Source organism: Protomyctophum parallelum (genome assembly GCF_964188405.1).
Source record: "Protomyctophum parallelum genome assembly, chromosome: 16".
Taxonomy (NCBI): Eukaryota; Metazoa; Chordata; class Actinopteri; order Myctophiformes; family Myctophidae; genus Protomyctophum; species Protomyctophum parallelum.
The window spans coordinates 41788568-41801432 of NC_139711.1; the positions used below are offsets into that span (position 1 = coordinate 41788568).

Genomic DNA, 12865 nt, shown 5'->3' on the forward strand with positions numbered 1-12865 from the left:
TTCCAAGTTGTTTAACTGTGCCAATAATAATATTGAAGTATTTGATTATCCCCACAATAAGTGCAACCTCGTGCTTCTCGCCCTCAGGGCATCTTACTGCTTACTATTATAAAAATAAATGGGGGTAGGGGGTTGTAGAATTCATTGATCTCAAGTAGGTTAATAATACACTGTGTGTGTGTGTGTGTGTGTGTGTGTGTGTGTGTGTGTGTGTGTGTGTGTGTGTGTGTGTGTGTGTGCGTGTGTGTGTGTGTGCGTGTGTGCGTGTGTGCGTGTCTATTTCTGTGGTTGCAGCTATGTGTGTCTGTCTTTAGGAATGAGACCAGACTATATTACACCCCAGCTATAGTGGTCCCTCCCTCAGACACTGTGCAACAGCTGATGTCACTGCTGCTTAAACTTTAAAAAACACACACACACACACACACACACACACACACACACACACACACACACACACAACTAGGCCACACCCACACTACAACCTGACCCCCCCCCCCCCCCCCCACCATGTGTCTCTAGAGAGCAGGGCAAGGCAGCAGAGTAAGGGACTTCCACACACACCTTCTGGTCCCTGAGACGCATACGGCCACCAGCCTCCTGCAGCCTCAGAGCTTGGCCCCTATAAAGGGGGGGTCGCTCACCCTGCTCGCGGACCATGGAGCTTCCCTGTCTGCCCGCCGAGACCGCCAGCACCGCCAGCAGCTCCGCGACATCCACGGACGCCCTGTACGACAACTACTGCCCACCTTTCGCCCCCCACCACCACAACACCAGGGGGGGGCAACGGGAGAGGGACCACCCGTCGTGCCTCCTCGCTGCAACCGGACCCCTCCCTGCGACACCCTGCGACAACCCCGGGGCGGCTGCCGCCGCTGGCCGGGCCCCAACTGGGCCTGAGGTTCCCACCACAGTGCAGGGCCAGGGGCCCGGTGGGGGGCCCGGTGGGGGGAGAGGAGCAGGACCTGGCTTCTGGCCAGATCACAGCTACTGCAGCTGGGGAGGAGGAGGAGGCCTGGGAACCATGCAGGGCTGCTGGGATGCAGAGCTACGGATAAACAGAAGGGGAGGGGGGCGGATAGATGGAGGACTACAGGGGAGAGAGAGGAGCGCCCCCAGCCCGTCGCCGCAAAGCGACAAGCACCAGAGCGCTCTGTCCGTCTATGACAACCTCCACGACGCTAGCATCGTCACCCCAGACGACCTGGACGAGGAGGAGGAGGAGGAGGAGGAGGAGGGCATCGCCATGGAAACATGCAGCTTCCAGGAGGATGGTACGCGGCGGCGTCATCATGTCACGGGTCACATGCAGCAGATGATGACGATGACGACGGTGGAGGCCGAGGACGGGGCGGCCAGCGGAGGAGAGAGCAGCACGTGGTCGTCCTGTGAGATCCTCCTGGGAGGAGAGAGCGCTGACAGGACGCAGGAGGAAGTGGTCCCAGAGCAGAAGATCCCAGAGCCGGACAACATGGAGGTTCCTCCGAGTCCTAGGCTATCTCACCACCTCCCGTCGACATCAGCAGCAGCCGGTCCTCCTCCTCCTCCTCCTCCTCCTCAAGCGGGGCCCTTACCGCCGTCGGCCCCCCACCACCCAGAGGAGCTCCCCGTGCCCAGGGTCCCTCCTCCCGTGCCCTTGGCCGACCCCTTGTCCAGCGCCCTCCGCAGCATACTCACCAGCCTCACGCAGCAGATCGGCAGGCAGAGGGAGGATTATGAGATACGAATATATAGGTAATAATGTTCGTTTCGCATGCTGCATGCCCCTCCAACCCAAACGCACGCACGCACGCACACGCACAGTAAACAACATCCTGTGGCCTGTCTTGGCAAGCTTGAGAGTTGTTGAGTTTATAATAACGAGTGTGGACGTGGTAACACAAACTGATTCACCTGAACCAATTCACATGATCATAAGAGTATAACTAAAATGAATTGGACAGCCAACTATAGTGCTGCACGATTCTTGCTCAAATTTAGGCATTGAGATTGTGTATAGGTGTCCAGGAATCTATAGATCTCTGAATTTTTTTCGATTAATTGTGCAGCACTAAAACAGCATAAATGTAACTACAAGAGCAAAAGGGTGAGAGGCATACTATGGTCCGACGGAGCAGTGGTTCGACATGCGTCCGCACCTCGGTCTAGCGCCTGCTCCCGTGCTTGCGGTTATGGTTAGGTTAGGGTTTGAGGTGGGTTGTCGTTTTTCGGACCAATGACTAGTCGGACCAAACACATGCACCCATGTGCGTGTGTTCTATTGATAGGTAACCTGAACATCTAGTTTCAGGTCCTGAGTGAGTCTTGGATTGATCTAGGTCAGTGTTTCCCAAACGCTGGGTGACTGGGTCGGTAGTACCCATGTTAAGGTTGCGACACATTTTTCTGTCAAAAACTTTATACATTTTCAAAAATCAAAACAAATACCTTTATAAAGAAAGTAGTGAAAATAGCATACCTACAAGCTCACAACAGTAAACCAATAGTTATAGGGTTAAAAGGATTGGCTATGTCCACTATATTTGGGTCCTGGGGAGACAAACATTTTCTCTTTTGAGTAACTAAAATGTTTTGGTCAAATCACTGATCATCCATCTAACCCAGCGTCTAGTTGATGAAGCTGTACAACCCTATTGATACTATAGGAAAACCTCCAGTTTAGTGAGACTGTAGTTATGTGCCCTGAGATATTCTGTGTTGACCCCAAACATCCTGTTTAATTCTCTGCTCAGAGAGCCATGGGATTCTGTACAGTTTCCTGTCACTGTCAGTGTTTTACATGCTTGTACAACTTGTCTTGTTATATAATATATCGTTACTGAAGAAACCTCATTACTCCATTTTTGAGGTTTTTGATTTTTGTGGCATAAATCAATGCTATATTGAACACCCTTTATTATTGAACAAATGTGTTGTTTTGAAAATATTTAACCAATGGAAAGTAGTGAAAAAGTGCTTTGGACAAAACACCATTGGACCCTCAAAATGTCTGCTAAAGCAACCAACTCCACCTCTCCCCCTCTCATGGAAGTCATGACACCAACTTTGATGAGGCTGTATTGCTTTGTTTTCAAAATACAAGGTTTTCTTAAAAATATATATTTTTCATTTCCTGAAAAATGAACATTTTGGAGTTATGAGGTTTCCTCCCGACAGCAGAGATGTTGTAAATAGCAGTGGATTCCCATACTGTAGGTTCATATGATTTTTAATTTGGCTTATTTTATCTTGCGTTGCACTTGCAGTCAACAGATCCCTGTATCTGTTGACTGTCCGTTATGGGGCGTGTCCTATTCATGTATTTAAAACACATCGTCAAACTGTTTACAAAGTTTGTCTTACACTGGTTAAAGGACCACTTCACCACTTTTCAACCTATCTTCATATAATTGGTTTTAAGTTAACTGCCTATAACGATGATATCACTGGTGGACGCGGTTTCTCTACTGCCCACAGGCAGCCCTCCTATATGAGACACAGACTGAGTAGAAAAACATTGTGGTATTTTATCATGAACATTAGTGAGGACCAATTAAATGAAGATAGGTTGAAAAGTGGTCCTTGGGGTGGGTTAGGGTTTAGGATAAGTGGTTTTCTTGGTAAGAAACGAGCACGGTCCGAGAGGGGCTGACCTATAGAAATAGTTCCTCTGAGCAGCGTTGGAAATAAGAGCTAAATAAAGGTGCAATGCCGCTGACCTCGACGAACACATACCACACTTATTACTGATATAGATAGAGAGCAAGTCTCCTTCAAAGGTCATGCACTGCTCTGGACCAGGTTGGTATACTGTAGTACAGTGTGTGTGTGTGTGTGTGTGTGTGCGTGTGCGTGCGTGCGTGCATGTGTGTATGCATCGGTGTGAAAAGCCTAGTCTGGTTGCTGAATGCGTTTATTCAAAATGTTAGTCAGTCAACAGATTTCCCATGCAGACACTTATTTATACCCCACAGAGTATCTGCGGTGCACACATGCTCCACTTGCTGGTTTTCATGCGGCGCTGTACACAATCTGGCAGATCAGACTCCTTCCTCGCCAAGGACTCTGCCTAGATTCCTATCCAAGCCTCAGTCAGTCACCACAATGAAAAACAATTAAAATAAATAGTTAAAAAAATAGCAAGAAGAAATAAAAAGGAAAATAAAAAAAAGAAAGAAATCCAAGCATATCCGAAAAGAAGTGAGAAGAAGTAAAAACTCTCCCACCCCCTCTATAACTGTAATTACTCGCTGGATTCTGTGCCAGTTAAGCTGCTCTTCAAGAGTAATACTAGTATACCTATAAACATATGTACACCCATATACTTACACACACATGCATCCATATTATACATATCCAAAAATTGTCTATTCTATTGTCTATATTCGTTGGTCTGCTGGGCTGGCATGCTCAACCAAAACCCTATGACATGACCCAAAATTAAAACTCCCCAAATGACATATGTACAATTAATGCAACCAAGGGCATAGCACTCCCTTACCGTACGATATGATGCACACGCACACCTGAGACCTGACTTACACCCCCCAACTATGCACCATGCATGGACGAGTCGGAGCAGTGGCGTGCACAGATAGACACTAGGGGGTGCTAGAGCACCCCCTGCCCTTTTGGCAATTTTGCTCTTAACATTTGACATTGATCAAATCTTGATAGAAAACGCTTCTACTTTGGGGCACGGTGGCAGAGTTGGTAGTGCTGTCGCCTCACAGCTAGAAGGTCCTGGGTTCGATTCCCGCTCGGGACACTGTGGGTGCTGGCGGCGTGTTTCCTCCTCCGCGTCATCAGTGCCCATACCCGAAGGCGGGGTTGGCGAAAGGGCCTTTTCGTTTGCATGTTCTCCCCGTGTCCCCTAGGGTAGATACCCTCACAAAAACATGCAGTAATCCTGGTCTCTAAACTGCCTCCCCCTGGCCAGCCGGGGCGCCTGATGGAGGGGAAAGGAACTGGTTGGAATAACGTGTTCCTTCCACGCGCTACGTCCAACCAGGGAAACTCCCCCCCTGTCAGGTGTAAAGGAGCAACTTGGACACTCAGGCATGAAGGAAGCATGAGTTAAGTCCGTTGCTCTCCCCAGGTTGGTGGAGGGTGTGTAGAGCCCAGGATCACATTAGATGATTGACACAGGGGTGAAAAATGGGTTACAAAATCGTGGGATAAAAAATATATAAAAAAAAAAAAGAAAACGCTTCTACTATATTATTTAGGCCCCCCACAATCTAAAGCTATGTCAGTGGTTCTTCGATAAAAAAAAGAAATAGCAGACCTACAAGCTCGTAGCGCGCCACTCGGTGGCGCGCTATGAGCTTGTAGATCTGCTATTTTTCAATAGCTAAAGCACCAAAATGCGCTGCACAAGGTGCCCTTTTTTTCACTTGAGCACCTGCCCCTCTAAATGTCTGTGCACGCCACTGAGTCGGAGAGTGCATTGAAAGGGCTATAATTATCGTATATTAATGGAACTGAGGGGATAGTGTGAGGATAGAAAGAAATTCGACTAAAATGAGAATGACATTTATCAGCTCTGTACGTGACTGCATGGTGCCCGCTGGTCTAGTGGTCCAGTTCTGTACGTGACTGCATGGTGCCCGCTGGTCTAGTGGTCCAGTTCTGTACGTGACTGCATGGTGCTCTCTGGTCTAGTGGTCCAGGCGCATGGCACATTATAGGCTCTGGGCATGACAGCACGTCGTGTGTTCGAGTCCCGTTCATGACGACCTTTGCTGCATACTGTATCTCTATCTCGCCCCATATCCCTCTCTTTCCTGTCATTCTTTACTTGGATATATCAATAATAATAAAGGCAGAAAAGCAAAAAAAAAAAAAAAAACTGTTCTGGGCACAATGTGTTTTCCTTTTCATTGTATTGATATCAAATACGTGTATGCCCCTAATGCATTGTTTTCTTTCTGACCTGCATGTTTAGATGGGCCATATCTTACGCCACTTACCCCACTTATCTCTAAACTTATTTGCCATTTTTTTACTATTTTGAAAAACCCTTTAAAATCTCCATCTTCCATGGTTACTGACTCGGCGCTCTACAGCCAGGCACCGGTCTATAGTCTATCTATAAATGCACGTCTGTGGCCCTTGCCCAGGCTCCGGACCCGGCCCAAATTAGCCAATTATTGATCACACCTGATCACCCCTAGATCTCCATATATGGAGCTGGCCTGTTCTGACATCACAATGTTGTTGTGACATCTGCATTGACTGCATATTTGGGCATATGCCTGACAAAGAACACAATATATGCGGTACATGTTATGATGTTAAGGGTGGGAACCCCTTTTGGTGTTAGCATTATGTTATGCTTTAGCTATTGAAAAATAGCAGATCTACAAGCTCATAGCGTGCCACGAGCTTGTAGGTCTGCTATTTTTGAAAAATCGAAGAACCACTGACATAGAAACATAGCTTTTTCAGAAAACTGTCAGGATGTACAAGACATTTTTGTCTCCACCAGGCCGAAGGCATGGAGGGAGAGTATGTTTTGCACTCCGTCCGTCCGTCCGTGTGTCCGTGAGCAGCTAATCTCCGGCACCGTTAACCCGGTCGATGCCAAATTTTGCACACACACTCCCTGGATGCCAACGATGAACCTCTGCCCCAAAATTTCCAGAACGGCCTGTTATAGCGCCACCAGGAGGCCGCTTTGTGCAAAACAAGTTTTTGCACAGTACACCTACAGATTTTGTCCAAACATCGCGCAAATTGGTACACAGTCTCTCTAGTTCACATCTGGCTTTTAGAGCGCCACCAGGAGGCCGACTTTTGTAAAACACATTTTTGGATATTACTCCTCCGGATTTTGTCCAAAAATCCCGCAAATCGTTACACAGTATCTCCATAGTCATGTGCTCAAGATGGATGTGTCTGATATTTCATATTCCATCCTAATTGGCTAACATTGGCTTTCAAATTTTGCAGGATTGGCCTGTTTTGATCAAAAAGCCTCAAATCATGAACGCAGCATGCAATTTGACGTGAAATCTTTCACGCACTTTCCTACTAGGCTGAGGAATATAGCCCACCCATTTCACATTGGCCTGTTATAGCGCCACCAACAGGTGGATTGTGCATGTGTGCGATCAACACGGATCTGCACCATTTCCCATATTCCATTCCCATATTCCATTGGCAAAGATTGGAACAAACAAACAAAAAACATGTTTATATTACTCCTAAACATTCCTATCCTCCTGGTGGAGACCTGTGCCCAGAAGGTTATAATCTGATCTCAGGCCAGAATGGGTTAAAACTAACATAGAATACCCAAGGATTTACAGTACATTCTAGCGTCCTCACCAGTCCCCTCTCCTGTGTCGTCCTGAAGCCTGGAGCAGAGGAACGAGGAGCTGCTGATGGAGGTGGTGGGCCTGCGGGCCAACCTGGCCCAGCAGAAGCGCTGGTACCAGGCCGTCCAGGCCCGGATCGAAGAGTCCGAGGAGGCCCGGGCCACGGCGGAGCTGCACAACGCCGCGCTGCAGAGGGAGCTGGAGCAGGTCTTTGACACGTTCGGAGAACTCAACAGCGAAGCCATGAAGACCGAGTCCATCGTCAGGAGCTTCTGACTTAACCTGACTCTGCCAGATGGGGGCGGTATTGAGTAACCATGTTCCGCTGTGAAACAAATGTGTGTAGCAAGCTTCTTGGATCTGGCAGCGTCAGGTTACTTCTGAGTGTGTGTGGACATTAGGGGTGCAACGATATAGTAACTTAAAAAAAAAAAAATTCAAGAATCTAAGTGTATCGAAATGTTACCGGCAACATACTGTATCGTGTCGTTTGACTTTGTATCGTATCGTTTTGCAATGCAAATGATCTGTGTCAAATCGTTTTGCAATGCAAATAAACCGCGTCGAATCGTTTTGCAATGCAAATAATCAATTGTATCAAATACTATCAATACTAAGTACTTGTATTTAGCAATTTTAAGAAGAAAAAAGAAAAAGAGGGATTTAATTACTTATCCATTCAATATTGCTATACTTACCGTAGTCTATCGATACATTATGTGTATTCTCTGTGCTCATGTCAAGGTATGGCTTTGTCCATAATGTGTTCAAATATAATGTCTATGTATTTGCCAGAGAATCACTGTGTTTACTTATTTATATCCATCCATATTCATACATTTTCATTGCTAAATAGTTACTGTATCGATTCTAAATCATTGAATCGTGTGGCCATAATGAACCAATATCATACCATCAACCATGTATCACGATACGTATCGTATCGCTGTTAAACTGTATCGTTGCACCCCTAGTGGACATGGTATGAAGTGCAAAGATAATAGAACGTTCAACGGTCTAATTAGGGCTAGAGATGATTTGGACATTGGAATTAAAGAGCTATTTGCTGGCATTTTGTGTAGGCCTGTTTTTACATAACCAACTTCTTTTCCATTTGTAAATTACCCAATCTGTGTCCACTTTAATGATGCTTTATACAACTTATGTGAAATCTATGAACCAGTATTATTAATACATGCAAATAAAACTAATCCTTGGAGATGTCCACTTTATTTCTTGAGGAAGGGCAATAAATGAAGACCAAATGTCATTACGGTCATTGCAATCGGATGGGACACATTTTTTAAAATGACATAACAAACGGGAACAATTAACCGAACAAAATAGAGATGTACGGCGTACAGACAATGAAGCCCTGAGCACACCAATGCTCAGTCCTTATCTGACAGGATTTCAGGAGGCCAGCGGTGGTGGCCTGCCTCTCTGGTCATTTAAGGCATGATTGGATGAATAAGGTTGCCATGGTTTTGTTAAAAAAAAAAAAGCAAAACATAAAAACACGGTGCTTAAAGTCCTCATTTTGACTCCATAGTGTCGTTTTTCCATTATGTCCATCACACTATGCAATCCATCTGCCCAGAGGCAGAAGATCCACTTCTTCATCACGATTCACGGGACCACACTCTGCTGCATCATGGGGCCCACACTCTGCTGCATCATGGGGCCCACACTCTGCTGCATCATGAGGCCCACACTCTGCTGCATCACAGGCCCACACTCTGCTGCATCATGGGGCCCACACTCTGCTGCATTACAGGCCCACACTCTGCTGCATTACAGGCCCACACTCTGCTGCATCATGGGGCCCACACTCTGCTGCATCATGGGGCCCACACTCTGCTGCATCACAGGCCCACACTCTGCTGCATCACAGGCCCACACTCTGCTGCATCATGGGGCCCACACTCTGCTGCATCATGGGGCCCACACTCTGCTGCATCACAGGCCCACACTCTGCTGCATCATGGGGCCCACACTCTGCTGCATCATGGGTCCCACACTCTGCTGCATCATGGGGCCCACACTCTGCTGCATCACAGGCCCACACTCTGCTGCATCATGGGGCCCACACTCTGCTGCATCATGGGGCCCACACTCTGGTGCATTACAGGCCCACACTCTGGTCTGGTGCATCACAGGCCCACACTCTGGTCTGCTGCATCACAGGCCCACACTCTGGTCTGCTGCATCATGGGGCCCACACTCTGCTGCATCACAGGCCCACACTCTGCTGCATCACAGGCCCACACTCTGCTGCATCACAGGCCCACACTCTGCTGCATCACAGGCCCACACTCTGCTGCATCACAGGCCCACACTCTGCTGCATCATGGGGCCCACACTCTGCTGCATCATGGGGCCCACACTCTGCTGCATCACAGGCCCACACTCTGCTGCATCATGGGGCCCACACTCTGCTGCATCATGGGGCCCACACTCTGCTGCATCACAGGCCCACACTCTGCTGCATCATGGGGCCCACACTCTGCTGCATCACAGGCCCACACTCTGCTGCATCATGGGGCCCACACTCTGCTGCATCACAGGCCCACACTCTGCTGCATCACAGGCCCATACTCTCCACCGCTCTCCGCACTGCTTTGCCTTTTACAATCAGGGCAACTGCTGCTGTCTTTAGAACAAACAATTCAAGGAGAAAATGAGGGAGAAAGAGCTGCACTTTGATAAACCATCACACACACACACACACGCGCACACTCGCACGCACACACACACACACACACACACACACACACACACAAGAAAACAAAACAAATAGGCTTTCAGAACGGAGAACACAGCACTGAAGTTGAAGGAAAATAATTGACCTGAACGGAGGTTCACTTTACAACAAGAACGGCCCTAAAAAGGTGTCAGAAAGATCATTTTATGCCACCATGCAAGTTAAAAGTCATTACCAATATGTTTTACTGCCTGTAGATGTGATTGGAGTCTTAATCTCGTTGTTCCAGCACGTCTAATGGAATGGTTTCAGAGTAATAGCAGCCCATATGCATGTCAATGAAATATACGTTGAACCTTGATTTTCATGGGCTTCAATAAAACATCATTAATTAATCGTGTGCAACACTTTGCAAAATAAAATAAAATAAAAACGAAAAAAATAAATACAATTACATGGATCCATTTCCTCCCCCACAATGTACAGGATTATGATGTTAATAATACACATTGATAGTACCGTATGTCTGTCACATGGGGGTGATTGCATGATATTGTGATTCTACGCTACGGGTACACTGGATTTCCAAAGAAAAACACATGTACTGTGATTTTTTTCTTTTTCTTTTCCGCGATTAAAGGGACACTTCACCCTTTTTGCAAAAAAATATATGTTAATGACGTTTAGAAGCTTTAGATCACTTTCCTGGGGGTATTTATGTGTGTAATATGTGGTTTTAGTTATTTTAGATTGTAGCAGTGAGCCTGTTTTCTCTGATGTCATGGACACTGGTCTCACTACCTTCCTGGACTACAATTCCCATAATTCTTTGGTGCACTGCTCCTCCTTGTGGATAGGGGGAGAGCTGTCTTACTGAGACAACATGTAGTCCAGGAAGGAAGTGAGCCCAGTGTCCATGACATCAGAGACAACAGGCTCACTGCTACAATCTAAAATATCTAAAACCACATATTACACACATAAATACCCCCAGGAAAGTGTTCTAAAGCTTCTAAACGTCATTAACATATATTTTTTTGCAAAAAGGGTGAAGTGTCCCTTTAAAGGGGTTCTACTTACTTACACTATGGGCATCTGACCGACATCATGCCTGTAGTTTACATACAGTACATTATTACAGGGAATAAAAATGGTAACACTGCCGAAACCACGGCTTTCTATAGCTGTCGGGAGTAAAAGCTCAAAGACACTCAAGCCATTCATTAAAAAAAGAACACTGTCACAACTCAGGGGGAGCCTCACAATACAGCTAGCTTAAAAAGAAAATACTCTTGGATTAGTGATGAGGATTGTTGATTGTTGACATAGTCAAAATTTTGAGTAAAATTAATTTCATTTATTCGTAGTCATATTTTTTCAGTCATCTGAAATGTCTTAGTCTAGTTTTAGTTGACTAAATATCATGGTCGACTACAAATTCAGTTGATTCAGTCGTCTAAAATATATTTTGGCGGGCCTTGGTGGCGTCACCACTACACTTGTCACTACACTTGGTTGCATGCTGAAAATAGCCGATCTACAACCTCTGAAAATAGCAGATCTACAAGCTCACAACGTGTCGTACTGCGACGTGTTGTGAGCTTGTAGATCTGCTATTTTCAGAGCACAACACCCCGAGCGCAACCATAAACATTAAAAGACTTATAGTTCTACTGGATCTCTTCCCCACTAGTCCCTCCCTAACATTTTTAGTCTAGTTATCGTTTGTTGACTAAATTGGCAGATACATTTTTAGTCTCAGTTTTAGTCATCATAAGCTTACCATTTAAGCTTGGTTTTTATTTAGTTTTCGTCAGTGAAAATAGGTAGTCAAGGGGTCAGCCAACGAGGTCGGTCAAAGTGTAAGCTGTATTTGTTCAGGTTTGCTGTAACATGCAAAAAAGCCAGAATTAATCCAACGCGGGTGTAGACTCCTACTCCTGATAATTTGAGAAAGTAAAATGGATGAATACTGTGCATTTCAGTATACTTGATCAAGGTGGAGAATCTCCACGGAGGTGATAATATAAGAGCAATAAACCGATATTAAACCTTTGAGTTGACATAACAGTCAGTGACACGTGCACGGTACATAACAAGAGGACCACGCGCAAACAAACAAAAATAGAAAAATAGACCTATCTGTTGACGTTGGCAGGGGAAGACGCAACAACACTAATGACCCCAATGACCGAGAGAGAGAGAAATAAAAGATGGCCATCTGCTGTTGAATGGAAAATGACGGAAGAGAAACGAGCCTAATTTATACTACTACTACTTTAGCGTATAAATGAAGCGACAGTGGGACAGACAGACAGACAGACAGACAGACAGACAGACAGACAGACAGACAGACAGACAGGCGTTCATTGGCTCTCGTCCAGGGCTCCGGTCAGCGTGTCGATGCTGCTGCTGTCCGTATCGGAGGCCAGCGTCTGCTCCGTGGACATGGACGAGATGTCATTGGCCGAGGACGACTGGGAGGCGGAGCCAGACACCGCATCTGTCAATCAAACAATCACGATCAGACTGGGAGGCCGAGCCAGACACCGCATCTGTCAATCAAACAATCACGATCAGACTGGGAGGCCGAGCCAGACACCGCATCCGTCAATCAAACAATCACGATCAGACTGGGAGGCGGAGCCAGACACCGCATCCGTCAATCAAACAATTACAATCAGACTGGGAGGCGGAGCCAGACACCGCATATGTCAATCAAACAATCAAATTCAAACTGGGATCCTGAACCGGACACCGCAACCGTCACAAAATATGAAATATGAAAACTTTAGTTACTTTGTAGATTTAGATTATTATTAAAAAACATACATTAACCACTTCAGTCCTCTATATACAT

General features: G+C 46.3%; 2 protein-coding genes across 2 annotated transcripts in view; one reads left to right on the forward strand and one right to left on the reverse strand.

Annotated features, from left to right (window-relative positions):
• Window positions 1-541: 541 nt before the first annotated feature.
• On the forward strand, window positions 542-8819 carry LOC310873980 (uncharacterized protein). Its single transcript, XM_083786617.1, has 2 exons — window positions 542-1734; window positions 7340-8819. The coding sequence occupies exons 1-2, from the start codon at window positions 659-661 to the stop codon at window positions 7575-7577; spliced, it is 1314 nt and encodes a 437-aa protein (XP_083642743.1). The 5' UTR covers window positions 542-658; the 3' UTR covers window positions 7578-8819.
• A 2845-nt stretch (window positions 8820-11664) lies between these two features.
• The window catches only part of mapk9 (mitogen-activated protein kinase 9), a 28830-nt gene continuing 27629 nt past the window's right edge, over window positions 11665-12865 (reverse strand). The window contains exon 12 of the mRNA XM_083786618.1: window positions 11665-12508. Within this exon, the coding sequence (XP_083642744.1) occupies window positions 12372-12508 (137 nt within the window). The 3' untranslated portion in view covers window positions 11665-12371. The remainder of the gene's footprint in view (window positions 12509-12865) is intronic.